This window comes from Echeneis naucrates, chromosome 3, assembly GCF_900963305.1.
Source record: "Echeneis naucrates chromosome 3, fEcheNa1.1, whole genome shotgun sequence".
NCBI classification, from domain to species: domain Eukaryota; kingdom Metazoa; phylum Chordata; class Actinopteri; order Carangiformes; family Echeneidae; genus Echeneis; species Echeneis naucrates.
The window spans coordinates 24396132-24422309 of record NC_042513.1 but is presented as its reverse complement, the minus strand read 5'-3'; the positions used below and the strand labels follow the sequence as shown (position 1 = coordinate 24422309).

General features: G+C 40.8%; 1 protein-coding gene across 2 annotated transcripts; it reads left to right on the top strand.

Annotated features, from left to right (window-relative positions):
- The first annotated feature begins 7859 nt into the window (after positions 1–7859).
- On the top strand, positions 7860–26174 carry slc12a4 (solute carrier family 12 member 4). Of its 2 annotated transcripts, none has more exons than XM_029497529.1 (24): positions 7860–8070; positions 16247–16344; positions 16434–16565; positions 16913–17059; positions 17404–17458; positions 17754–17884; positions 18042–18283; positions 18522–18736; positions 18944–19108; positions 19468–19566; positions 19691–19748; positions 19849–20023; positions 20304–20422; positions 20604–20702; positions 20866–20985; positions 21080–21184; positions 22133–22301; positions 22709–22904; positions 23093–23262; positions 23584–23697; positions 23918–24025; positions 24477–24664; positions 24747–24880; positions 24980–26174. In XM_029497529.1, exons 1-24 carry the CDS (start codon positions 7935–7937, stop codon positions 25069–25071), a joined length of 3267 nt encoding a protein of 1088 aa, XP_029353389.1. In that variant the 5' UTR covers positions 7860–7934; the 3' UTR covers positions 25072–26174. The 2 variants fall into 2 exon arrangements, with proteins under 2 accessions (XP_029353389.1, XP_029353388.1); XM_029497528.1 differs by having other exon boundaries at positions 23584–23715.
- Positions 26175–26178: the final 4 nt, after the last annotated feature.

The window sequence follows — 26178 nt, the reverse complement described above, 5'->3', positions numbered from 1 at the left end:
CAGATTTTTCCAAAGTGACCTCTCACCAGCTAACTTTTTTACAGTAGAAGAAATGGTAAGAAAGATGGCTGTGTGTGTCCTTTACCCATGACTTTCTGTAAATAACTAATTAACATGTAGGCCCCACATATAGTATGACGACATCTAAATCCATATGTAAAATGGACCTTTTAGCATACAACCCATACACATGGAGGGGTCAACAACAGTAAAGATAATAATAATAAATAGAAGTTACTGACAAAGTCGGTAAATCTGGCTTTTTTCAACTGTGACTGTATTTTATCATGCTTCAACTGGTGAAGGGGTGATCCCTCCCCGCCATCTGTGCATCATCAGTCTGAGTTGTAGGTGGGGGTTTATCAAGGTTTTAACATTCCTAGATACTTAGTCCCATCAAAAGGTAATAAGCAGCCATACTTGGGATGTACTGGCAAAAGTTAGATGGGAAGCAGCGGGTGTTTTCCTTTGGACAAATTAGAGTGAGGAGTGTAGAGATCACCAAACACACGGGTTAATGTCTATCTATCTCTATCTTCTGATTTAAGGTTCTGCCTCTTCTAAACGCTGATCCTCCCGCACTATATTTCTTACAAACCTCTCATTTGTAATCTTGTTTGAGCTAGTTCCCTGCCTGCAATCTATCACAGAAAGAATATGTTCTTTGGTCCTGATGTTATCGTGTCCATCAGCAGAAGATTTCCTGAGAAGAGACAATTGTGTGTGTGTGTGTGTGTCTTTGTACTTTTGCTCCATCCTTCCAAAAATCTAAAAAAGTAATACACTTCTTCTGTGAGCTATACACACATAAAAATGAACCATTGGAATAATGGCGTTTAAGTTGTACTGCTTTAATAAGGCCTACAATTAACCATAGAAGACAAACACTATATATACACTGTATAGGTGTGTCGAAAATCGTTTCACATAAGAATTGTGATTCTCATTTACTACGTTTCAGAATCGATTTAAAATGTCCCAAAATCGATTAAAAAAAATAATTATAAAATCAATCTGCAGGCTGTCTGCCTCCATTTTGTATACGGGACATCCTGACGCCACCACAGAACCGTTTCTGGAACATACGCAAGCACCAAAGCAAGGAGGAAACTACAATAATGGAGGAAAGAGAGATTCAACCAGCCCTGTTCTCGTTGAAGACAAAGATTTGGACTCATTTTGTTTTTTACCTAGAGTCCTATAAAATTTTTTCCCATATTAATTTTTGAGAATTCAGTTTTTAGCATTTTACGCAGATTTGTCCCTTAGACAGTGTTTTAAGTAATGAAATATAGACAGTTTCTTCAGTTATAACTTAAAACTTTAATGCTTCCACACATTTAAGCAAAGTACATGATACGTACATAGTCTAGTCTCTACCCTCTGCATTGGTCCGGGCTCTGGTCTGGTCCGTTCTCTGGAGGGGTGTCTTCACCAGTCTGGTCTGGTCCGGTCTAAGAGCTGGGGGGGGGTCACCGTTCTTTACTGTGGCCCAGTCCATTACTTGTCACCAATTAACCATTTAACTTAGACATGTTCAAGTGCCCACACCAGGAATCGAACTAATACTCTTACTGGGGGACGACAGCATTAACCACTGTGCCACCGTGCTGCTCAAGTCACCAATTAACTTAGACAAATTGGAATTTAATTGAATCATGAGATAGTAAACGATTCCCACCCCTAATATTTTGTGGAGTGATTGTAAAATAATAAACAGCCTCCCTGGATAGCTTTTTTCCCATTCCTTTCTGAGTACTTTCTTCTGCTTTAGAAAAGCCAACCATCTTAAATTACCTGGCAGCTGCAATCAAGCCAAGGACACTTAGATCACAAGTTTACCTCATTCTGATGTTCTTGTGTAAACGAGAACTGAAGTGCATGTGCTAACTGGCCTTGTCAACTCAGTTAGTGATGCTGAAGATGAGTTATTTTTACATGAGCTGCAAAAGGAGCACCTGAACCAAGCATGATGTTGGGTGCTTTGCAAAAAAACAATTATTGTCATTTGTCCAGTTTGACAGCGAGCATTTCCACAAAATCTTGAGAGCTGTCACTTTGCTCTTTACTCTTAAGTTAAAGTTAAGTCTCACAGATAATATGGCTGTGATAGCACACTGTGAACACGATATTTTCTATTATATGCATTTTGATTAAGTATGCTAAAGCCCACGATTGTCCATGTCCAGAATTTTCACTGCTGCTGCACAAATATAAATCAATTTAATGTGAAGTATCTATGGTGTGTGTGAGTGCCGGGAGGGCATGGACCATTAATCTCACTGTGAAATTTTGAACAAGCCAATCTTAAGTGGTTGAAAGTCCTGGTAATTTTGGTTGTGTTTGGTCAGATTCATGAGGATGGCGTCCCACTGTTTTCTGGTTCATTTAGCCTTCTCTACTAACGATTTATAATCCTTTGCTCCTGCCATGGGCCCCTCAATATTTGTCATCCCTGTAAAACTGTCTGACTCACTTTGCAATTTTCATAGATGGCCAACTGTGGCTCCACCTCTCCAAGGACATCCTTGTCTTCCAACAACTTCCTAGAAAGTTTACTTGTTTTTTTTTTTTTTTTTGCACCTTCATCCTGCAGCAAATTCCTTGTTTGTACTAAATTACTTGGCAATATAACTTATTGTCATTCTAAAAAAACAACAACAAAACCATCTTAAAGTGAAGAAATGTTCACTTTCCTGTCTACTGAATCAATCATGTTGTTCAAAATCATCCCATTTCTTTCATGGTGTGGATGACAGTTTTCCCTGATTTAAGTGCACTTTGAAAAATTGGTGTCAACAGTTATGTATCTTAAAGGTAATAGGTAGCAATGTCACATACCTCTTGAATACACTATCATGCTTCATGCAAACATTTTATACGGATGAAAACCTAAGGGATCAAAGTAAATGTTCCTGAAAAGGGCTGTATTTCTCCAGCATTTCTGGCCCAAAAACTGCATCAGCTCAGAACATCCACTTCTCAACTTCAAAAGCTACTTTCCTGTTTCCAACTGAGCCAAACTGGAATGATTTTCCTTCCTCAGTCTGTCCAACAGATCAGGGTTTCATTAGCTCACTTTTGTTCCAAATTGTTAGATGACAAAATTAAATGAATTACGATTACCCCCTTTAATGTAATTCTCTGTATTACAATCCATTCTGCAATAATCTGTCCAAAATACTTTTGAGTGGAGTTATGCCTGAACTGCGATAGTGTTTTCTGAATCTACTAGTTGTTGCCAAAAAACAGATCATGCATATGTGCAATGGGCTTAAGAATAAATAGTAATATTTTGTACAGAGACACAGAATAAGTTGACATCATCTAAGTACACAAAAAACCTTTGAAAGCTATAAATCCAAACAAAAAGAGGCGCGCAGGTTTAAATTAAGATCAAATATCTATCTATAACCCCACTGAATCTCAAATCACAAGGAAACAAAATAAAAAAACAATCTATTAAAAAGAGTATTTATTTTGTGACATAATATAAAACATCACGTGTTGTCACATGCATGTATTAGTTGTGTATGCATGCTTGACATGTTTGCAAAGCTATAAAGTATAGCGGGCATAAATGATATATTTTACGGCAAAAGCAACAGGAAAGTCCTGGTGGTTAAAGCATAAACAATGACTTGTATTCAGTCTCCACATCTGGTCCCAACTCCTCAGGCCTCAAATTTATATACGCCTAACAAACATTCAGTCTGTAGTCACAAAGGTTAGTTTGGAAAATTCTGAGAAGTGGTCTGGGCAGCCTTTATAAGGGATATGAAATCTGTCACTAAAAATTATTCCACAAATTAGAAAATAGATATTCTGTCACTGGGACACTGCCCAGTGGTTCTTCTATTGGCCAGTACCCATTAATCCTTCTTGAATTAAAAGGTTCAAGTAAGTTTCACCACTGAGTATTTCTTCATTAAAGTGCATGGCAGACCGAGGAAAAGAAGGCTGACTGTGGTGCCCCTTGAGCTTTCGTGCTCACAAACTGTGTCCAACAACCAACAAAAGATTGATGTGTCCTTCAAGATAAAATACGTTAAATTACTTTTTTCACTATAACTAGCACATTGAGTTGAATGATTGTGTTACTTTGGCTTTTATAAAGAAAAAAAAAAAAGCATCACTCACATCTTTCCAATCTACCGAAGATCCCCACCCCTAAAAAAAAAAAACAACAACAACAAAAAAACAAGGAAAAACTATTTCCAAGCCCAAAATCAAAACTAAATCTGGATAAAACTACTGAAACTACGACACCTCTTTGCAAACCACAATAACAAATCACAGACAGATAAGTCAACAACAAATAAATTTGCTCAAAGGCCCTGTCCATGGTGCTGAGTTGGGTATTGTCCAGTGTATGTGGAAATACACAACTCAAAACTTCAGCAGCATTAACACACACGGTTGTAACAATACAAACACAATACATGACCCTTTGATTAAAAACATAAACAGTGGGCCCTTTTAAAAGCAGGCATTTGGGTATTCTTTAAAATCTCTGTTCTATTCAAATGTCCAAGAAAGCATTGATAGTGTGACAGTGACCCTACATGTACAACAGGCCACTAATAACCAAACTGGGACCTCTGAATCAAAGCATAAATGTAGATGACGTGCATTCATTTCAATTTTCATACAGTGTAGTCTAATGCAGTTATGCCTTCTTCTTGTCCAAACAGGTCACAGAATAAAAGACCAAAATCACCATAGGCTGATCTTGGTCATAGATGCAGGCAAAGCTGCGTTGGAGATGATGTATTATCATGGAGAACCATTCAGTCACACAGCAGCAAGACTGCCTGGCATTCATTCTCCACAGATCCAGATTTTCAGTGCTGGAGACAAAGTGGAAGGGCCCCTGAGGCCACATCAAGCTAATGATTGCAGCCAAAGGTAATTGGATCGACTTAAGTCCCCCCCAGGCATAGTATTAGAAAATCCTAATCAATGTCACTGGTAGAAAGACAAGTGGGGCTTAGCTTTCACAAGCAATTAGATTTAGCTAAGAACTATTCATTCAAAATATAAAGAAATCCCCCTTTTCAAACACCACTCTTTACCCTCTAAAAAAGAGACAAACTGTAGACAGGATGACTGTGGGAAAAGTCGTAGAAGAATCTGATAAATGCACCTAAATGTTAACATTTTCCCATAATGTTTGATCACAGCATAAATAATATCACACAAGTTTGAAAATGTTTGGTTTGTCATGTGTTACAAAAGTTTTTCTCTACCAACACAGAATAAATTTGCAACTGTACCTAGATATCTGTCACTGCTCTCATTTGGGCTGCAGTTTGATTTAAGACTTTTCTTCAGAAATGTACAAGTGCAGCTCCAACATCACCCTGCTGTCTTTATAAATGTGTGGACAAACACCAAAAAACAAGTTATTTAGTAACGTTTTCTGACTCTAGTTAAGTTTGCTTACACAAAGTTCATCCATCAGATAAATAAAAGTGTTTACGTTCCAATTCATCATATCTGTGATTATACTGTAATTATTGATGTGGTGTTTTTATGATTACGCTCTCCATCTCTCTTCCCTGACACAGAGTATTGGTAATTGTTTGCGAAATGAAATACAGCATGCGCTGTGTTATATTTATTACATATTAAAAGTCTGACACCCAGAGGTCAATTCAGTGCCGCATTTCTAGAAGCTGAAAAGACAAAAGGCCTCTTTGCTGTAGGATGTCTGAAGTTTTCAAACACTGCCATCCAGTGGCTGGGAGCTGTAATCACAAGTTAGAGAACAAACCGTTACTGCCCAGCAGAAAACAGTAGTAATAGAAATTAAACTATAATCAGCTCAGGAGATTAAATGCTGTCTTCTTATTGCCCCACAGTTGTTACAGTACTATTAGGAGAGTTAAGGGCAGGTAGCAGATAATAGCTTTATATATATATAGTATTCACCTGATAGTAGCCTCAGGATCTTTTAGGACTATTGAGAAAGTAACTGCTCAAGCAAACACTACAAAACTAACTGTAAGGGCAAGTGAGAGCGATGTGATCAAGACCTTAACAGGAACTTTTAACCACTCCAGATAATGTGGAGAAGTTTTAATGCAACGGTGAAATCTATGAAATCTCATAATACCTTTACCGTTATCTGTGTGTAATGCTGCTACTACACTGCAATTTCCCAGCCTGGGATAAATAAAGTATATCTATCTATCTATCTACCACAAGATCCTTGAGTCTGTGTTCTTTGTGTATGGAAACAGACTGACCCGTGTGGGCCTCCCTGGGTTTCCTGGGATCTGCCCCTCCTGCTTACATGTTTCTCCAGAAGTCTGAGTAATTGCAGTGGAAGAAAAAAGTGTGCCAGGCTGTGGTTGTCTACCTCTCACTGACCCTCACGTCTACACAGAGCTACGTGGGTAAGTCAATCTCGGATATAACCTTATATGGTTGACGGCATCTTGTGTGTATTTCTTTGTCCAACCAGCAAGTGAGTCAAGGACAGAAATGACTACGTCAGAACCTCAGTCTGTTTAAAGAGCGCACCAACAATAAGAGAGCAAGTAAGATTTTTATTTGATGTAGCAAACACTGAAATTTGTGAAGAAAAGAGGAAAATATTTCACTTTAGTTTCTACTAAACAAATTTCCTGTGAGATTACGGATTATGTTAATGTGAAGCAAAACACTCTACAGAAGGAGAAACCACAGAAACTAGATTCTTCATGCAAAACAGGAATCAAACTGTATCGACACAGTTGTTCATTTTATCTTCTTGCTCTCATAGTTTGCCCTGTAGGACTAAAAAATGTCTGACCGTAAACTTCTGTGCAGATTAAATAGTGTGAAGGTAGATAAACTGGTGTGATCATGTGATACTCTCTCCAGTATCTAGGCCAAGTTTCAACTTTACATCTGTTGAATATTTTCCATTGTTTTCGCTTTTCTCCAAATGAAAGAAGGGTCGCTTCCAACACAAAGAAAGAAAGAAATTACCCGAGACACACCGCACCTCTGCAATCCAAATGGAGCAGTAGCAAGATCTAAAAGGGCCTCTAATAACAGCCTTCTGAGAGAGTCTTTTGATCTGCTGGTTTTACGGTTTGACGGTAGCAGCCATTCTTAGAGAGAGGAGGGTAAATTTCACCGTCTGTCTGATGTTACTACAATTCACTGCTGAGCCTGTCCTCATGTCTCCAAAGGCTGCAGACAGCTCAATTTATGATATTATACTTACCACTGATGTATTGTGATTTAATGAACGATGAAGCAAATGCAGATGAAAAAGCTCCAAGCTGTGACTCATCATGAGGTCGAAGATTAAAATGTTCTCCAGCAGTTAAACTGTTTGAATAATTGTAAAAAGTGCTGGACCCATTTACAAATTTATTCTTTTTTTTTTACTCCCCCTTTTGCTCTCTCTTTACAACTTCCTGTCAATTGGAGTTTGTCTATTTGCCAAAGTGCCACGTTGCTGTCTGTGCAATTTGCCAAAGGCTCACATGTCCAGAGAGGAATGTCAGTCTGTCCGTCCGAACTTTGAACAGTTGGGTTTCACTCTGTCAGCTGTCAGTATGACACAAAGAGCAGAAAGTGGTCAATCTGCACTCTACCACCTGCTCACTCTGCATGCCTCAGTGTGGACAATCCTAACTCTTCAATCAGTTCCCCCTCAGGTCACTCCTTTTTCATAGGAGGAGCTTGTGGGTGTGGTTTTTTTTAAAGGGGGGGTGTCTTTCCAAATGCATGCTGAGACCTCCATACCCTTTTTGCACACAAAAAACCCAAAAGGGGCCGGCCTGTGGGTGGAGAATATGATAATAGCCTTCAGAGGAAGTGAGCGCAGTGTAGAGGAATGTAGTTGCCATTAGTGGGAGTTGAGCTTAAGCTGGCTAACAGCTAGCCTGCTATGTTGAGTCTGAGCTGGAGACGCAGAGGACAGTGATGAAAACATGCCTCACTTCACAGTGGTACCGGTGAGGGACCAAGCTCAGTCCAGCTACGACAGCCTGGAGGGGATTAACTGGGTGGATTACAGAGACACTGGCCAGGAGCACCATGATCATCAAGACACTGTCAGCTCAGATGGTAAGCCTCACAACTTTTACTCAAGTCCTCTTCTGTTTACCTCGACACAAAGTGACTTATTCTGAAGTTTTGAGGCTGAAAAGACGGGTCCTAAAATCACACTTCATCAGTTGAGCTCAACAGAGCATGGGAAGGCTTTGCTTTGTCCCGGGAGCCTTGTGAACAGCTGGTTGTGTGGTTACCATGGCAATTCTCCAGGGTTGGAAAGCGGTTTTCCCTCAGCAAGACAGGCCCGTTCTTGACAGCTCACTTTAGGTAAAGTTGGTGAAGCACGTCCTTCATCATTTTAGACGTTTTTTTTTTTTTTTTTTTTCCTCAACTGTGGAGGCCCTTCAAAACAGAACTGGAGGACAGATAAGTAACAAAGGGAAAACAATGAAAGGGGTGAGAACCGTGCGGGAAAGACACAACGGGGGTGGGGTTGTGCGAGGACGGGGGTGGGGGTGGGAAACGGTACCATTGCAACGAGAAAAAGGCCTCAAGTGCTTTCTCACACAAAAGATGGAGCTCTCTTTGTGCCAGGGAGGATTTCCTTTCACAAAGATTGGCTGCTGGAGAACACAGGAGCAGATTTTTCCCTCCTCACTCCTCTGCCTCTGTTTGTCTCGCTGTCACTCTCTTGTTCCTCCAGTGTACCAGTAGAAAGAGGGGGACTGGTCCCCTTCAGGAGAGAAAGGAGGAGGATGGGCAGGGGAGCAAGTTGTGGCTGCTTATAAGATTATGTGAGAGCATGGCTGATGTGTGTGCTCGCTAATAAAGAGAACAGACTGGGGAAAAGTTGGGAGGTTTTTTTTTTTCCTATTATAAATAAGAGACATGCATGGGCATGGCCTTCAAATGAAGCACCCATGCTTAACCAAACACCTGGGATTCTAGGCTGGGCACAATCCTAAAAACTGGCTGGGCATCCATCTACATTTGAGCCTTTCTAGCAGTAAATGTCACGCTGACCGCCAAATTACTGAAAAACTGCATAAACAATCCAAGTTCAAGGCTGAAGACACATTGAAGTTGTCGCTGAGTTATGGGGAAAGCTGTGTGCTTTTGCATAAACGTTTGAGTCCATGTAAGACTAGATCAATTTGCAGGGAAATCGTACTGTTCACAGAGGATGATATATGTGTCCTCACATGAAAAGAAGTCGCAGCACATGTGAATTTCTGAACTGTGTGTATGTCAATCTTTGGAGCTGATTTGCATTCTCAGCAGCAGTACAACATTTTATTTATCCCCAGGGAAATTCAACAGTAGTATCATGTTTTGGTGTAGAAGTAACAGCACTTCAGAGGCAGAGGTGCCTGAAAATGATGACTCAGATGTGGTCAAAGCAGAACTTTGTACTGTGCCCCTTTAAAAGGTTTTGATGACACAAGGCAAAAAAAAAAAAAAAAAAAAAAAAAAAAAGCCAACAACCGACAGCTGCCTAAAATAACCCTGGGAGTTTTCTGGGTAAGTTTCAAAGCTCTTTGCTGTCTCCACTGTCTTCCTGCTGTCACAAATTCCCTCTTAGGCACCCAAAGAGAGCTTCCTGCGGCTTGAGAACAACAACCATTAAATTTAGTGGAGAGCTGCAGGATGACTATACTGGACAGGGTGAGATGGAAGAGAGTTAGAAAGAGATTCATCTGTGATGAATGTTTGGATGGAGCAAAGGGCCTGCAGTATTAGAGTTGCTGTTTTAGAGACGATGGTAAAGGCTCAAGTCAGTGCAGCTGACTACATTCGACTACATGTAATTTCAGGCATGAATGTTTCCAATATTCCATCTTTCAGTTCGTATGACATATCCAAGCAGGAAAAAGATGGGTGGGAAAGCAGATCCACTGGATGATTTCATCGCGGGAGTGGTGAATTTCAGGTCTCAGCCACAGAGTGACGTCTGCAGCATGGAGGAAGTGACACAGTGCAGAGTCTGTTTCAGGCTATGAACTCAGCTCTGTTGAGCACAGGATGGAACAGGATCAGTTTCCACACTGTGGACATTGTAAGGGTGCTGGACTCCTGAGCAGGAACAACTACCCCAAAGAAACCTTCCTGTTTCACTTCATTAAGATGTCTGCAACGTGCTGCCAGAAGTAATAATAATAATACAAGAAATAAGCAGTTGTGGGATTATATATCAAGTGGGAATCCCTTTAATATTGATGAAATACGTTAAATTACTTTTTTCACCCATGTAGTTAAAAGTCATTGTTGTTATTGAAACCCTAATACATCTAAGAGTGAACGATGGGGTACTATTCCCTCTACTGCCAGGGCAAACTGAGTAAATAATCACCCATTCACTTAATTTATCAGTTGTTGTATTTAGCCTTGTACATATATTAAATACAAAATGCTTTGTACTTCTCACAAACAATTCATAGATTTCCACATTCAAACAAAAACTAGTGTCGACCTTTGGAAAAAGCAAACAAACGCCCAGTTCTTTGTAATTAATAATAATTATTTTTAGGATTTTGCCGACTACTTATGATTTGGAATTCTTAGACTAAAATATGATACTCATTAGCAGCAGCAGCAGACGATAATAAGTCATGTTTCTGGCCACCTTGCCTCCCTGTTTTGGTCTATACCAACTGTGGAGAACAGTGTCTGGGTCTTTAGCTGCTAAATGATGCGCCGTGATCACAAATTAGTCGCTAAATTTGTCCGACTTCTGTTTAGTCCCAAACTGATTGAATACACAGGAAATATCAGAGCTGGAAAAATCTGTCAAATCAGCAAAAATCAATAACTATGAGCTGAAAGTTGGCAAAATTCCAGTGTAAATAAATAAATCACTCTGTTACTTTCCACAGAAGCAATAGAGTTCACCCAAAATGACCTACCACTTGTAAGAAGAGTGCGTGATTTGCAAAATGCTGCTGTTGTCCATCTGTAATTCAGGAGAACAGGGAGCTCATTCCTGTCATGCTATCTGACATGCCTCACAGATAGTCTCCGGGAGATAAATCCTCTGGAGGAGCAGGAATGTGGGTCTGATGACAGAGCTGGAGCTAATTCTGAGCACCACATGTCCAAATATACACAAACGCACAACCTTTAACTACTCTGAATTCACAGGAAGTAATTTGGTACTATTTAAAGACTATTGAAAGGTGATAAAGATGATCATACTTGAGTTTGATTTAAACTGAATTTCTCACACCATCGTGATGCAGCTGTCTTGCCATCCAGTCATCTGCCACCTTTGGTCATCAGCTCATTCACATCAAAGTGTTTAAGAAAGGCACGGTGAACAGGGCAGCTCGCCCATTGTTTCTTTCCAGTGTGTACAAGCAGCTGTTCCTGAGGATCTGCAGCACTTTAGACACAAAGCAGAGGTTGCCACAAAACGAATACAGCGCTAGCTGTGAAAACAGAATGGGTTCAGTGTCCATGCAGAAATTATCTTTACTGTGCCTCCCTAGTACACCTAGTCAATATGATGCTTGTGAAGCTAGTTAGAAATTCTCTGATTCAAAACAACAAAACTGCTCCCTTAGCTGGGAATAATGATAATTAAAGGAGTAAGTGCGAGCCAAGTAGCACCAGGGTGTTGCTTAATTGCATTTTTTAAAAGCTTATATAAGCTGTCCTGTGGGAGTATTATTTTTAGACATAAAAGTAAGAGTATAATGAAATGAGACATTTATAAGGCTCCTTGTTGATTCCCCTCATCCATTCTCTAGGAATGTGCCGCCAGCCAGGTTGCAGTACAACAGTTTAGGAAATAACTTTGCCAATCTGCTAAGCAGACGTGTTTAGAAAACACAGGAGTTTTTGAATGAATACTTAAGTTACAAAGGAATAAGCATCTCAAGGTGTTTACCTCCAAAGCAGGTGGTCCTGATCTGTATAAACACTAGATCAGTGGTGTGTGGTGACTTTTACAGGTAGGAAAGCAGAGACAACGACACACTCTGCTGGCAAAGCATAATCCTAAAGTTCCCAGCCTCAGCATTGTTAACCTTTCCTGGCTCATTGACTGCAGGTTCGGTTTTCACCCATGTCTGTGCATGTGTACGATGCGAGCAATATCATTGTTGACCGACAGGCTTGGTTATTGTGATGCTCTGCTTTCTGGTCTCTGTAAGAAGAGCAGCTCCACTAGAGTTGTTTAAAAACCCAACAGCACCAAGACTAGTTTTTAGCACCACAATCAGTTCTTATGTGTTTGCATTGGCTGTTTGTCAGCTTGCAAACTGATTTTAACATCCTTTTACTGGCTTATAAGGTCCTTAATGGTTGTAGTCCTACTTCCATATCAGAGTTGCTTTTCCTATGAACTCTGCAGAACACTCAGGTCTTTTAGTGGTTAATTTACAGCCCCCTTGAAGACCCGAAGGCAAAAGAGATTTTTAAAAGCAAACTCAAGACTTAAAAAGCCTGACTTTTATTTACAGGTATTAATTGTGTTAGAAAGCTGGCCTAATACATTTTTGCATGAAAACTGCTGAGAAAATAAAGTCTGCTGTGGGATGCCCCTTTTCCCAGCTACCTTCACCCCCCCGAAGTAAACAGACTAAGCCTCTGTCCCGCTCTTGTCATTAGCACACATCAAAGCTAATGCTGTTGTGCAGCCCAGCAGGTTAGAATTCCTTTTGCTTGGTCCAGATGTCCGTCTTCACGAATCACAGCCGAACACGGGCCTGTCCAGCAGAATTAAACGCAGGCTACACGCTCGGCAGGAGAGAAAAGTAAAACAAACAACTATGCATCTTAAACCCAGTGGTGAAAAGTCCAATAAAGTCTTTAAGCTTATAGTGCCTCCCATTATGCTTGCTGGTTTGTCATGACCAAAGAGTCAGGCCAGTAAAATATATTGAATAATAATCCAACAACATAGAAGTAATGGCAGACACTAGATATCCTCTGTGCTTGTAAATACTTACCTCCTACTGGATTTCCCACTAGCCTATTATTGTACTTTTTATTTAGTTAAAACATTTACTGAGCCAAGTGCTGTTGCATCCTGCCTCCACAGTGTTGCAAATTTCATGTATAAACAGCAAAACACAAACAGATTTCTTTTGGACAACCCTGCCCTTGGTTGAACTTGACGAGTTCAATAAAGCAATACTCCAAAGAAGCGAGCAGGTTTTACATGGCCGGAATCGTACAATGAGCTCTATACTAACGACAATGATGAATGAGTTTACCCTGTTTGAGCTGGTGCAAAGTCTCAGTTGTTTGCCGAACCCACTAGCTAGCTACGATTTGAAGGCATACAGCACGTAAATCAAGAAAGAACAAAAGACTGGACAGAAGGCATGTGTAGCTTCTTTCTTTATCTTTCTCTCTATTTTTCTCAGACATACACACAAACACTTTTATAGATGCTTCCATAAAGACATACATACACACACACATACTGATGTACACAACAACTAAAAACATTACATTCCTGCCGCCTAACTGTACAAAGCAGTCGGGGCTAAGCTGCAGGACCTCTCTGCCTCAGTCTAAAGTCTTAAGTGTTTATTAAAGAGGAAGTTTAGCAAAGAGGCTTTTTCAAAACGCTAAGCAGCTAATGGACAGCAATATTGTTTTCCATGTCTAATCGGCTTTAGAAAGCTCAGACCCATTACTATAGAGTTTCTTTCTCTTTTTAAACATTTCTAGTTTTGAGAAGATTTACTAGATCATTGAGATGTGTTCCAGATCTCAGATAAAGTGCACTGATTGCCTCTTTGCGGGGGGGGGTCTTGCTTTTCAGGAGCTGCTTGTTGGAATTTGTTTGTTGGACCGATGACAAATCATAACTCATATTGATTTTGTCTGTGAAGGTTTGCCCTGAGAAATTAGCTTTTGCTCAGAAGTCACGAACTTTGCACTTTTGAAAAGATTTGACAACCTAAAATCATTGGTGGGAATTGATCTGGTGCCTCAGACATATTGGCAGTATGTCAGAACATTTGCTGTGGCTTAAGTTGACTTTTGCGTTAGAGGCTTCAATTTTAAAGTGGTAGCCAAACCTGTGATAGTCTCTTCATTGTCTGGAAGGCCAAAAGAAAGAGTCATGGCCTGTCTCGGCCATATGCTGTCTGAAAGTTATAAACAACTCAAATATTCCTAATTGAGTGCTCCTTACTTGCCACAGAGAAAGTTAATGAACACTCAGTTTGATCCTCGTCTTCCTTAGATTTAAACACTAGTTGAAAAATCGAAACAAAAGTGGTGTTGAAACATTATTTAGAGCATCTTAAATGCATCTGTTAAACAGCACAGACCGTCTTTTGGTCTTCTTGTAGTTGTGGACTGCTTTGGCTGCGGGTGCAGGTGACTTGATGGTACATGCTGCTGTAAAGCCTCAATGCTACTCTGCCCACAGCACGACTTCTGAGTGCCTTCATAACAGTCCAGTTAATCTTTAAGCTTCTTAATTAGACATTTAGAGTGAGCGTATTAACAAAAGACCCCCACTGTCTCCTTCGCTCGTTCTTAAATGACTTTTATTAGTCTGGAACCAAAGTTGGAAACTAAACTATTTTAAGTTTTCACCTTCGACGTAGATGTTTTTGTTTGTTGCACCACTGACTGAGTAGTTGCTGTCCAGGATTTGAAATTCTCTCTTGATGGCACCATCCATTGGAACCGTTATTTTTATATAAAATAAAAATGAAGGCGTGCCTGTCAAGATGTCATCCCATCCTACTGCTGCGGTGGCTCGATGAACGAGAGGGGAGTGCCGCCATTGTTTTTTAGATAATCTTCTCCCAGGCATCATCACGTTCCTGCTGGATTTTTTTCAGGGTTTGAATAGACAGAAAATCAGGAATTATTTACTCCACTGCCTTAATTTTGAATGCTCTTCAGAAAAGTAAAAATCGTGCCACGACTGCATTGTTACTAAAAATATACAAAAGTATAAAACCTTCAGGCAGTAGACCTCAAAATACCAAACAAAAACATGACTCTCACAACCACGCATGTGTGTGTGTGTCCTCCATTCTCCTCCCCCCTCACTGTGCACTATGTGTTAAATCAGACCTCTGAATGGGTGTTCACCCTGGATGACCGGGTGTCCTATATAGTAATCGACAATTCCCCAAGCTAGAGCACACAGTAGGCTGCTGTGCTGCAGTCTGCGCACAGCCCATAACTATGCTCACCCACACTGAAACCTCCACAGAACATGGGACACACAACACAGGTGGGTGAAAACTGACCTTGAAACGCAACCAACTTACTTACTTACAGCAGACCTGGTGTGTTTTAAACACATTCGGGAGAATGTTTCTGTTTGATGTCCACCTGGAAAGTTGGCAGACTTTTTGTTTCTGGATTAATTTGCCGTCGTTAAAGTTTACATGCTCCAATAACCCAAGCTTAGGTAATTTTGAGGTAATGAGGTGTGTGAGTGCCTGCGTGTGTGTGTGCGCTGTGTGACTTTTCGTGCAGTAATTGCCCCAGGCACTGTTCTCATCTCAGGTTGATTCTTTTCTTCAAAAGCAGAAGTTAATGAGAGTAAAATCTAATTATTTGTCTGTTTATCATCTGGACCTTGCTTTGTCAGTCTGTGCTGGTTTGGCATTTCACTGCAGCTTGACTGCATGAATTGTGCTTTAGTTTGTTTCTACATAGAATTAATAAAACGTTAAAGTATAATTAATACTGACTATTAAAAGTAGATTGAATATTGAAAAGCATCGCCAATAGGAGTTGGTATAGGCCATTTATTTTTCCTGCCTTCTTTGTTTTATTAATTGCTGTGCAGGCAATGGTGCAGTTTTTTCCCCACTGATGGATATTTTATCTCAGAGACACCCCACACATTTTACAACCTTTAAAAACGTATTTATAATTTCACACATAAATGAAATGTGAGTGTTTGTGTCATTCTAAATTTAGAAATAATTACAAATTGTCCGTTTCCAACCCATGATCTCATTTTATTGTGAATGAAAATTAAGGCAAAATGGACTATAGCCACATATTGTGTATTAGTGCTGAAGATGTTAAGAGTTAAAACTGTTAAAATAATGAAACGTTTTAAACGCTGAAGGGTAAATCTATTTTAACAGACATCAGGAATAATAATCTGTAATATGTCCTTTTTAAGAACAATGATTTATTTAGAAGCAGAGATATATGCATTTGTTTGGCCCTAAAGGTCTAACCACAGGTTAGCCTGAAAGCAGCATTATATTTACTGTTAACCATAAATGTCTCTCCTCTCTCTCTTCGACAGGACACGGGAATCATAAAGAAGACAGTCCGTTTCTCAAGAGTGCTGATGCTGCTAGCAAGAATTATGATTTCTACGACAGAAACCTGGCATTGTTTGAGGTGTGTTACTTTTACTCTCCAGTAATTCTCTGAGATGATGGACTGCAACCAGTTGAAAATGTACTCCTTCCCCTCCTTGTTTCTTTCAGGAAGAACTGGACATCCGGCCAAAGGTTTCCTCTCTGCTCAGCCGACTGGTCAACTACACAAACATCACCCAGGGAGCTAAAGAGCATGAGGAGGAAGAGAGTACCGAGGCCTCACGTAGCAAGACCCCCAAGGTCAGGAGTCAGGCACAGCAGAGGAACACTGTGCCTTACTGTGGGCACTCGGGCCTTGTAACATTATCCTAGTCTGCTAGCTTTCTCCCTGTTTTGCCATCCAAGGTCTAGTTTTGTATTAAGACTTGTTGATTGATTGCGTATGCCTTTGCACACTCTGCAGTCAGACTGTGCCAGCGAACGTCCCGGGTACATGCAAAGAGCGGATAACATGATTGAACGACCTTTGAAAAGTACATCAATCAATACCAATGATCAATATGCTTGTTTCCTGAAATGTCATGCTCAATACTCTCCCGTCTCTATCTTCACCCCCCTCCTTCTCTCCCTCCCTCCCTCCCTGTCAGTCTCCCAACATGGGCACTCTGATGGGAGTCTACTTACCGTGTCTGCAGAACATCTTCGGTGTCATTCTCTTTCTCAGACTGACGTGGATTGTTGGGATGGCTGGCATCATGCAGTCCCTCCTCATAGTCCTCATGTGCTGCTCATGTGTTAGTATGCACACACACACACACACAGAGACCACGTTAGTGTGTTGGGTTGATTCCGTTAACATTAGCCAGCTTTTATCGGCAAAATCGATCACTACCTACTGTTGCATGAGATGCAGCAGTTACAGCATCATAGGACAAAGAATTTGTGTATTGTCTATTTATGTTTTTTTCAATATGCTTTCCTTACCAAACTTTACATAACAGATGCACTGCAATCGTATTAACATCCAGGTTGCGTATGCTAAATGTGTTTCATTACATTTTGCTGGAGAGACTCTTCAGGTGCTGTGTGTCTGTGTGCGTGCCCTTGTTCATAAGACATTTTCCCATTTCCCTCACAGACGATGCTCACGGCCATATCAATGAGTGCCATTGCCACTAATGGGGTCGTTCCAGGTAATACTTGGGATAGTTGTGTATCAGCTGTCCCTTGTCTTGCATTGTCTCTGAGGCTATTTTTCACCAGTGCTACAAATAAAACAAATTTTTTGTAAAAATAGTCATGAACTGGGTGGGTGATACTTAACTACGCAGCTGCTTTTGAAATTATTACTTTTCTTATCTTCTGTCTGCTCTGAAAAGGTGACCGTTGCTCATTCTTCCACTTGGGGGCAGCAAAAACCCACTGCATGCACTAAAAGTGAGCTTTCCACTTTTGTCTGTATTTAACAGCTGGGTTTGTAATTTGCAGCCGGAGGGGCGTACTTCATGATCTCACGCTCCCTTGGTCCAGAGTTTGGTGGAGCTGTTGGACTGTGCTTCTATTTGGGCACCACCTTTGCGTCTGCCATGTACATACTAGGTGCCATCGAAATCTTCTTGGTCAGTAGGTTAAAATATCCATCTGCAGTGTCATTGCAGGGCACATTTGTACGTTTAATTGTATTCCTAATCAGTACCCTGGAGTGCAATTACAGACATTTAACATGCACTGTGTTTCCATTAAATCTTCTGTTGTTGTGTTGTCTTCCCTCTTCAGAAATATCTGGTCCCCCAGGCGGCCATCTTTCACAGCACAGACCCCCTTGGGAGTGACAGCGCCATGCTGAACAATATGCGAGTCTACGGTTCCATCTGCCTCACTCTGATGGCGGTGGTGGTTTTTGTAGGAGTTAAATATGTGAACAAACTGGCCTCTCTTTTCCTGACCTGTGTCATTATCTCAATTGTCTCCATCTATGCTGGGGCCTTTAAATCCATGACTCATCCCCCAGAATTCCCGTAAGTGAGCATGGGAGGGTTTGTTATGTTTGTCTTTAATAGCACTTGCTGCGAATATTGGAGGAATTGAGAGAGTATTTTGATCTAATTCCTCCAGAAAATAAATTCTCTGTCAAATCTTGAATTATTTACAGACTGTTGAAATAACTGCTGATTATGATAGTAGTTAAGTTGATGCTGATGGTAGAAATAATGACAGCTAACATAGTGTCCACATCTGTCCATGTTATTGCTGTAGGATCTGCATGTTGGGCAACAGGACCTTGGTGAGAGATCGCTTTGACGTGTGCGCTAAAACTGTGATAGAAGGTAACCATACCATGCCCAGTCAGCTGTGGGACAGGTTTTGCTTGCCAGGGAACCTGAGCAGCACTCAGTGTGATGACTATTTCATCCAGAACAATGTGACAGAGATACAGGGCATCCCTGGACTTGGCAGCGGGATTATTAGAGGTAAATTTATAATTGATAATTCAGGGGATGAAGTGGTTTTCTTGGATGATAAAGACAGAACTGTAAACACATTCCCCGCTGCACAACATTTAAATTCATCATGTATATTCTGGCAAAGATGGAATATAAAAATGTGAACTAATTGGATTTCACTGACCTGTGATGTTAGTTTGTTTCCAGTGCTCTGAGTATCTGCTCTTCTTTTAGAAAACATGTGGAGTAACTACCTGCCAAAGGGGGAGATCTTGGAGAAAGCGGGGCTACAGTCGGTGGATGCCCATGGTACCATGGACAACTTTGGCATGTATGTGTCTGCAGACATTGCTACATCGTTCACACTTCTGGTGGGCATATTCTTCCCATCTGCCACAGGTACAGCATCATAACCGGCAGCCCTGTTTAATCCACAACTTTTATGGTGCTAAGCTCTATGTGAAACACAATACTTAGCTTAAGTCTTAAAAATATAGTGGAGTATGTCTGTCATAACATCAGTTGAATCCATAAACCATACAATACAGACCATGTATGTATCTAGTTTTAGTTTTAGAAATACTTTTTTCAAAAAGATGTTTTATCCAATAAAATGAGCAAATAGTCATATTCATATAAGGCAGCAAAGTACACTTGGTTTACAGTTGCAACACAGCAGGAACATATAAACCTCTCTAAACCAGCCAGTAGGGACAGGCATTCTTTACGTTTACCTTTTTTTTTTCCTGAACTTTTAGGTATCATGGCAGGTTCCAACAGATCTGGTGATCTCCGGGATGCTCAGAAGTCCATTCCTGTAGGGACAATTTTAGCTATTACCACTACTTCCCTCGTTTGTATCCTTTTTTCCAGTGACTGCAAGCAATATCATTCAGACTGCTACCACTTTTAAGAGGAGAGGAAAATAGATTAGACATTTGTGTTTGTGATATTTATAGCCCCTTGACCTCTCATATTCAGATTTAAGTTCTGTCATCCTGTTTGGCTCTTGCATCGAAGGAGTAGTCCTAAGGGACAAGTAAGTTCATGTCCCACTGAAGGTTATTAAGTAGTATTAAGTATTGTCAGGGAATTTCTTGTGAATGATAAAATGAAACAGTGGGAAAATATAATTGCAGGTTTGGGGATGCTGTCAGAAAAAACTTAGTGGTGGGGACCCTCTCTTGGCCGTCTCCGTGGGTTATCGTCATCGGCTCCTTCTTCTCGACAGTTGGGGCGGGCCTGCAGTCCCTAACTGGGGCTCCAAGACTTCTACAAGCTATTGCTAAGGACAACATCATCCCTTTCCTCAGGGTAGGGCAGTAAAGTACACTTAATTTTACATGAACCATTTCATATTCCCACAACAACAACAACAACAAAGATTCAACTAATTCTCAACAAGCTGGAGAACATAAAGAGACAACTGCTATTTCACCAGCATGAGGTCATTTGAATACTGTACCAAACATAACCTTGGAATGATTAGCGGTTTTGCTGTGTGGGAAATATTTGCATTCAGTAACATACAGTAACTCACAAGCTTATTTTAATATGAGACATGAAATGCTTTGCATCTCTGAATTTGTTTCAGGTGTTCGGTCATGGAAAGAGCAATGGTGAGCCAACGTGGGCGCTGTTGCTGACTGGTCTCATAGCAGAGCTAGGTATCCTGATTGCCTCTCTAGATATGGTGGCGCCTATCCTCTCCATGTAAGCTCACATAGATGCACACATGCATAGCACGTTCTAATCTGATGTAATTTCTCTCAGAGGTGTTGCGTACATTGATTGAGTAATTTCTTTGGTTTGGTAAAGGCCAGCTATGTCATTTCGATGACATGAGCATTTACTTTATATACTAAATTTGTACGAATTTGTCTTCATTCAACAGGTTCTTCTTGATGTGTTATCTCTTCGTCAACTTAGCCTGTGCAGTTCAGACCCTTTTACGCACACCGAACTGGAGGCCAAGATTTAAATACTACCACTGGTGAGTGCTGCTGTTTGTCCACCCTCAGCCTCACAGGGGGGAGGAACATCATTTGTTTTTCGCTGATTCTCGGGGCTGCCATTAATTCAAATCCCTTAGTTTTCAATTACAACGACCCTTTTGTCATATTTAGGCTGTAGTTGCCTTCATGTGTCATCCACAGGGCTCTGTCGTTCCTGGGCATGAGCATGTGTGTGGCTCTAATGTTCATCTCCTCCTGGTACTATGCCATTGTGGCCATGGGCATCGCTGGGATGATCTACAAATACATTGAGTACCAGGGGTATGGAATAATACGCTTTTTTTTTTTTTTTAAACAACTAACTCACATGTACATTATGGAAAGGGTGCTGACATCTGTGTTTGTCTGAAAACAGAGCAGAGAAGGAATGGGGAGACGGAATAAGAGGACTATCACTCAGTGCCGCACGCTACGCCCTGCTAAGACTTGAAGTTGGACCCCCGCACACCAAGAACTGGAGGTAGAGCCACACCTCCAGACAACACTCTGAATGCTCCCCCGCAAACACTCAATGTGTCACTAAACCTGCATTTCTCTCAGGACCTTGTTGTAAAAGTTGTTTGTATATGTGTTCGGAAATGAGAGCAATCAGACTTTGTCGGTGTGCTCTACTGCGGCGCATGTGCCAGTCAATTAAATCTTGAAAATGTTGCAAAGCAGTGATAAATTTTGAGCAAAATTTTGTCAGTGGCATTTGGGAATTGTTTAGCACCTGCATGGAATAATGATTTAGGGAAGGTAATTAGTTATCTCCACCTTCCATAAAAACAATCACCAAAATGATGATAAAGTCGTACAACTAGATGAGGCTGTCAGTTTCCACCCACACTGACCAACAATGAGCTGGTGCTATTTGGAAGTTCTTCATTAGAAAACGTTTGAGGAAGTTGTCTCTGCCTAATTTATTATTGTTGGCAGTAAGTGTGTCATCCATTTCATCATTGTAATGCAGGGACTCAACAGCTAGGTGCAGTTATAAAACAAGGATTTCATTAGAGGCAACGCTACCAAAAAGCCGAATATAAGCAATAATTTGGGCGTTCAGAAGTTAAGACGTCTTTTGAATGAATCAGCAGTAACTCTGCGACCTTACTCCATCAGGTTTGGATTCTGACTCACTCTGAAATACAGCCACCTCACCACTGCAGACCTTCTTTTGCCCTTTAAATCAGAGACTAATGTTTGACTGTAGGACTTGACAAGTCCAGATTTTCCGATGGATCTGTTTACAAATGCAAACAGACAGACGGCGACCTCGTTATACGTCCTTGAATTGGCAGAGACCGTTCAGTTTTTCTAGTTTTGATGAACACTAAAATTAAGGTGGGTCTGTGCTTTCCACAGAGCATCTGCGCCTTTGTCTCATGCTCTTTTTCTGATTAACTGCTCACTCCTCGCCGCCCGACAGACCCCAGCTGTTGGTGCTGCTGAAGCTGGATGAGGACCTCCATGTCAAATACCCCAGACTGCTCACCTTCGCCTCACAGCTGAAGGCAGGAAAGGGTCTGACCATTGTGGGCTCTGTCATCCAGGGCAACTTCCTAGACAGCTACGGGGAAATGCAGGCGGCCGAACAGGTAAATAAAGGACAGCCGAGATGCACTCTGCAGTTTTCTATTGAACTGCGTTGCCGACTGTGTTGCTACAAATGAAAGAAAGGAGAAGTAAACTTGCTTCATGCTCAACGCCATGTTGTCAGTGATACGACATGGTGCTAATGAGCCATTTCAGATAAAATAATGAACTAGTGCCAGGGGACTTGTTTTATAATGTGGTTTGTTTGGTCAAGAATTGAACACTTGAAGCAAAGATCCTGTTTATGCTAAGCTAGTGTTTATGCATTGACTTGTGCGCTTGTCCGCACAAAAAAAAAGCTGGAAATGGAAAAAAACCTGTATTAATGCAATTTCACATAAATGTTGCAATGCATGTTTAAGGACTTTGTAAGTATTAAAGTTCAGTGTAACCACTTTCTTTCTGACAGGCCATTAAGAATATGATGGAGATTGAGCGGGTGAAGGGTTTCTGCCAGGTTGTGGTGGCGTCTAAAGTCCGTGAGGGGATCGTCCATTTGATCCAGTCCTGCGGTCTGGGAGGCATGAAGCACAATACTGTGGTGATGGGATGGCCGTACGGCTGGAGACAAAGCGAGGACCCTCGTGCCTGGAAGACTTTCATCAGTAAGTCTTCACCTAAAAGCCCCCCTGTGTTTATGAATATGCTCACTTTTCAGAAAAAGTGAATATATATTTATATGGACAGTGAAACAAATTGTGTTCGTCTTCAAATGGATTGTATTTTTGTGGATTTCAATTCGATGCTACTTATATGTACAGTCCAATTAATAAGAAGAGGTCCCTCTACCCAGACACAGTCCGCTGCACCACAGCTGCCCACCTGGCCCTGATGGTGCCCAAAAATGTGTCGTTCTACCCGAGCAACCACGAACGCTTCACAGATGGCAACATTGATGTGTGGTGGATCGTCCACGATGGAGGGATGCTGATGCTGCTGCCCTTCTTGCTCAAACAGCACAAAGTGAGAGAACAGAGTTCACCTTAGACCCTTTGTTTTGTTTTTTTTTTTCTTCTTCCAGGTAAATTAGCTTGGTTTTAAATCAGGCAGCTTTAATATCTCAGGAAAATGCGTTGTGTGTTTTTCATTTAAATGCTTTTAATAACACTCACATACACACTTTGGTTGTTGTTTTTTCATATTGTTTTGAGCTTTCCTTTCAGAGACTGGCTTTTTAAACTTTCATTTTGAAATATGTTGTCTGATGTTTTATTTAAATCGATTCAATGCTGCACAGAGCATCACACTAGCAATACCAACACTTTTTTTTATTTGTGTTTGTAGGTATGGAGGAAATGCAAGATGCGCATTTTCACTGTAGCTCAGATGGATGACAACAGCATCCAGATGAAGAAAGATCTGGCCACATTCCTTTATCAGCTGAGAATAGAGGCTGAGGTGGAAGTGGTGGAGATGGTGAGAGTTCCTGTCACACAACTCAACCAAGTATTAAAATTGCTGTAGAAAGAAAAAAGGTCTGTTTTTTAAGGGATGCCACTAAAATGAGCATACGCTCAATCTGCCACGAGTCAGCCATGAATTCACAATCCACACTGTCTGTGTTAAATATATTTCAGTTGCATTAACCATTAAATATGTTTCCCAAATTGGATTACAGCATGACAGTGACATCTCAGCCTATACCTATGAGCGGACACTGATGATGGAGCAGAGGTCCCAGATGTTGAGGCAAATGAGGTTATCCAGTGCAGAAAGACAGAGAGAGGTATATGTTTTTTTTAATTATCTTTTTAGGTGATCTCTCTGACTATTACATTCTCGTGAGCATCTTGTGAACATCAAGTTTGTTGAGGTGAAAATGTTTTAAATTTGGCACAAATGTTCACTGGAGTCAAGAATGAATTGATTACTTTTTGGCAGTCTACGGTTGAGGTGAATTTTGAAGACTTGAAGCATGTTTTTGATCGTAACAAGTCAAACCGTCCAACCAGAATGCAGAACTGGCCAGAGTCAGAGCCTAGCTGGTATCTGTGCGATGCTTTGAATAAGCTTTCTTTAAATTTGGTTCAAACTGTCATTCGAGGATGATCTGATTAGATGTTGGGGGTTAAAGGTCAAGGATGCTGTGACAATTTCAGCTATATTTTTGGTGGTTTTGGTGGTTTTATGGGGCATCTTGACAAGCAGGCCTCCAAATTCTCCCATGTCCCCTGCAGGCCCAGCTTGTGAAAGACAGGCACTCTTTGGTGCGTATGGGGAGTCTGTACTCAGATGAGGAGGAAGAAGTGGTCGAGGCCCCTCCGGAGAAGATTCAGATGACGTGGACGAAGGAGAAGTGTGAAGCGGAGAGGAGAAACAGGAACAACGCCCCTGAGAACTTCAGAGAACTCATGAGCCTCAAACCGTGAGTTGAATTCTCACCCTGACCAAGTGAGCGCTTGCTAATATCTTATTATTTCGATCTGACTTTATTGCTCCACCCCCAGGGATCAGTCTAATGTGCGGCGAATGCATACAGCTGTGAAGCTGAATGAGGTAATAGTCAACAGATCCCACGATGCTCGATTGGTGTTGCTCAACATGCCAGGACCACCACGAAACACAGACGGCGATGAAAACTGTATCTTTTGCCATCATTGAAAACAAAACGTGGTTTTGCTACAGTACAAAAGTGTAGACTACACTTTGCTTGATTTCACTCCCTTAACCACCTCCTCAGATATGGAGTTTCTGGAAGTGTTGACTGAGGGTTTGGAAAGAGTGCTGCTGGTGAGAGGCGGAGGTCGGGAGGTCATCACCATCTACTCATGACCAATCAGGAGCTGATGAAGAGGCCTCGGCCTCATCAGAAAACATTCCACCTCGGGACAACACAGCGCACGGTCTGCTGCCGGATGACATAGATGCAGCGATTTGACACTTCCTCTTAAGCATGGACTTTTGAGTACAAAAGAGGTTTATTCTATTCTTGTAGAATATTGAATCACATTAGTGTACATATCTGTCCCTGACTTTGCCGCTCTTTACAAGTGAGAGGTGTTTATTTTTCTCCCACAGAAAATCCATATTTTTCTCAGACTGGCAAACACAGAGTTTGGGTAAGCATTTTTCTTATTTATAGGTAACACGTTTTCATGTGAAATCAAATCTATTTTTGATAATTTGGCCAACGGCAAAATCCTTATTTTTTTTTTTTTCTTACAAGCCTTTTCATTACTTTGGAAACGCATCTCTATTTATTTATTTATTTTTTTTCAACATTTCCCCGCTGAGATAAAAGAAAATATGACTTATGAGTTATGATTTATGGATACATATTTTTGTTCTTAATAAGAAAAAAAGTGTTTGTACTTTTTATTATTATTGCTTTTTTTTTTTTTTTTTTTTTTTAAACAGACCTGAAAAGTTGAAAAGTTCTAATCCTTAAAATTGTCATGATACCATTTTTATACTTTTTGTGGTCTGCATTTGCAATAGCCACTAAAAGTATTCGCATCCTGAAAAAAATTTTTAGTTTGCATTTTTATTATTTCTTGGCAGAGTTTAACAAATTTAGCATTACACTTAAGTTTGCCTGCCTACCAATACTGTACCAACAAGGTATAGTTGGTCAGACTATAATCAGATTCAAGTTTATTTCCTGACAAGCGCCTGCTTCAGTAGTACTGCCTGCAGTATTAAACCCCACCTAACTGTGTATGTCATCTAATCTACCAGGCCTGAAATCTGAAGGATTACAGTTTTAAGAAATCATCCTCAGCTGGATGAGACTATCAGATGACATTTTGTGATTGTTCAGGTCTTTTTTTTTTTTTTTTAGGAGGTTGAGTATGATCAGTATTTTTCAAGATGTTTTATATGTAAGGCAAAACCCACGATAAGGTGTGATGTTAATAAAAATTAAACACATGAGGCTAA

What these genes read in the sequence shown, in the direction of transcription:
- slc12a4 (XM_029497528.1), top strand. Translation starts at nt 7,935, where the DNA reads ATGCCTCACTTCACAGTGGTACCGGTGAGGGACCAAGCTCAGTCCAGC. An exon ending in TCCTCATGTGCTGCTCATGT is followed by an intron (nt 17,060 to 17,403) that starts GTTAGTATGCAC and finishes TTTCCCTCACAG; the next exon opens with ACGATGCTCACGGCCATATC. An exon ending in ACATCATCCCTTTCCTCAGG is followed by an intron (nt 20,024 to 20,303) that starts GTAGGGCAGTAA and finishes AATTTGTTTCAG; the next exon opens with GTGTTCGGTCATGGAAAGAG.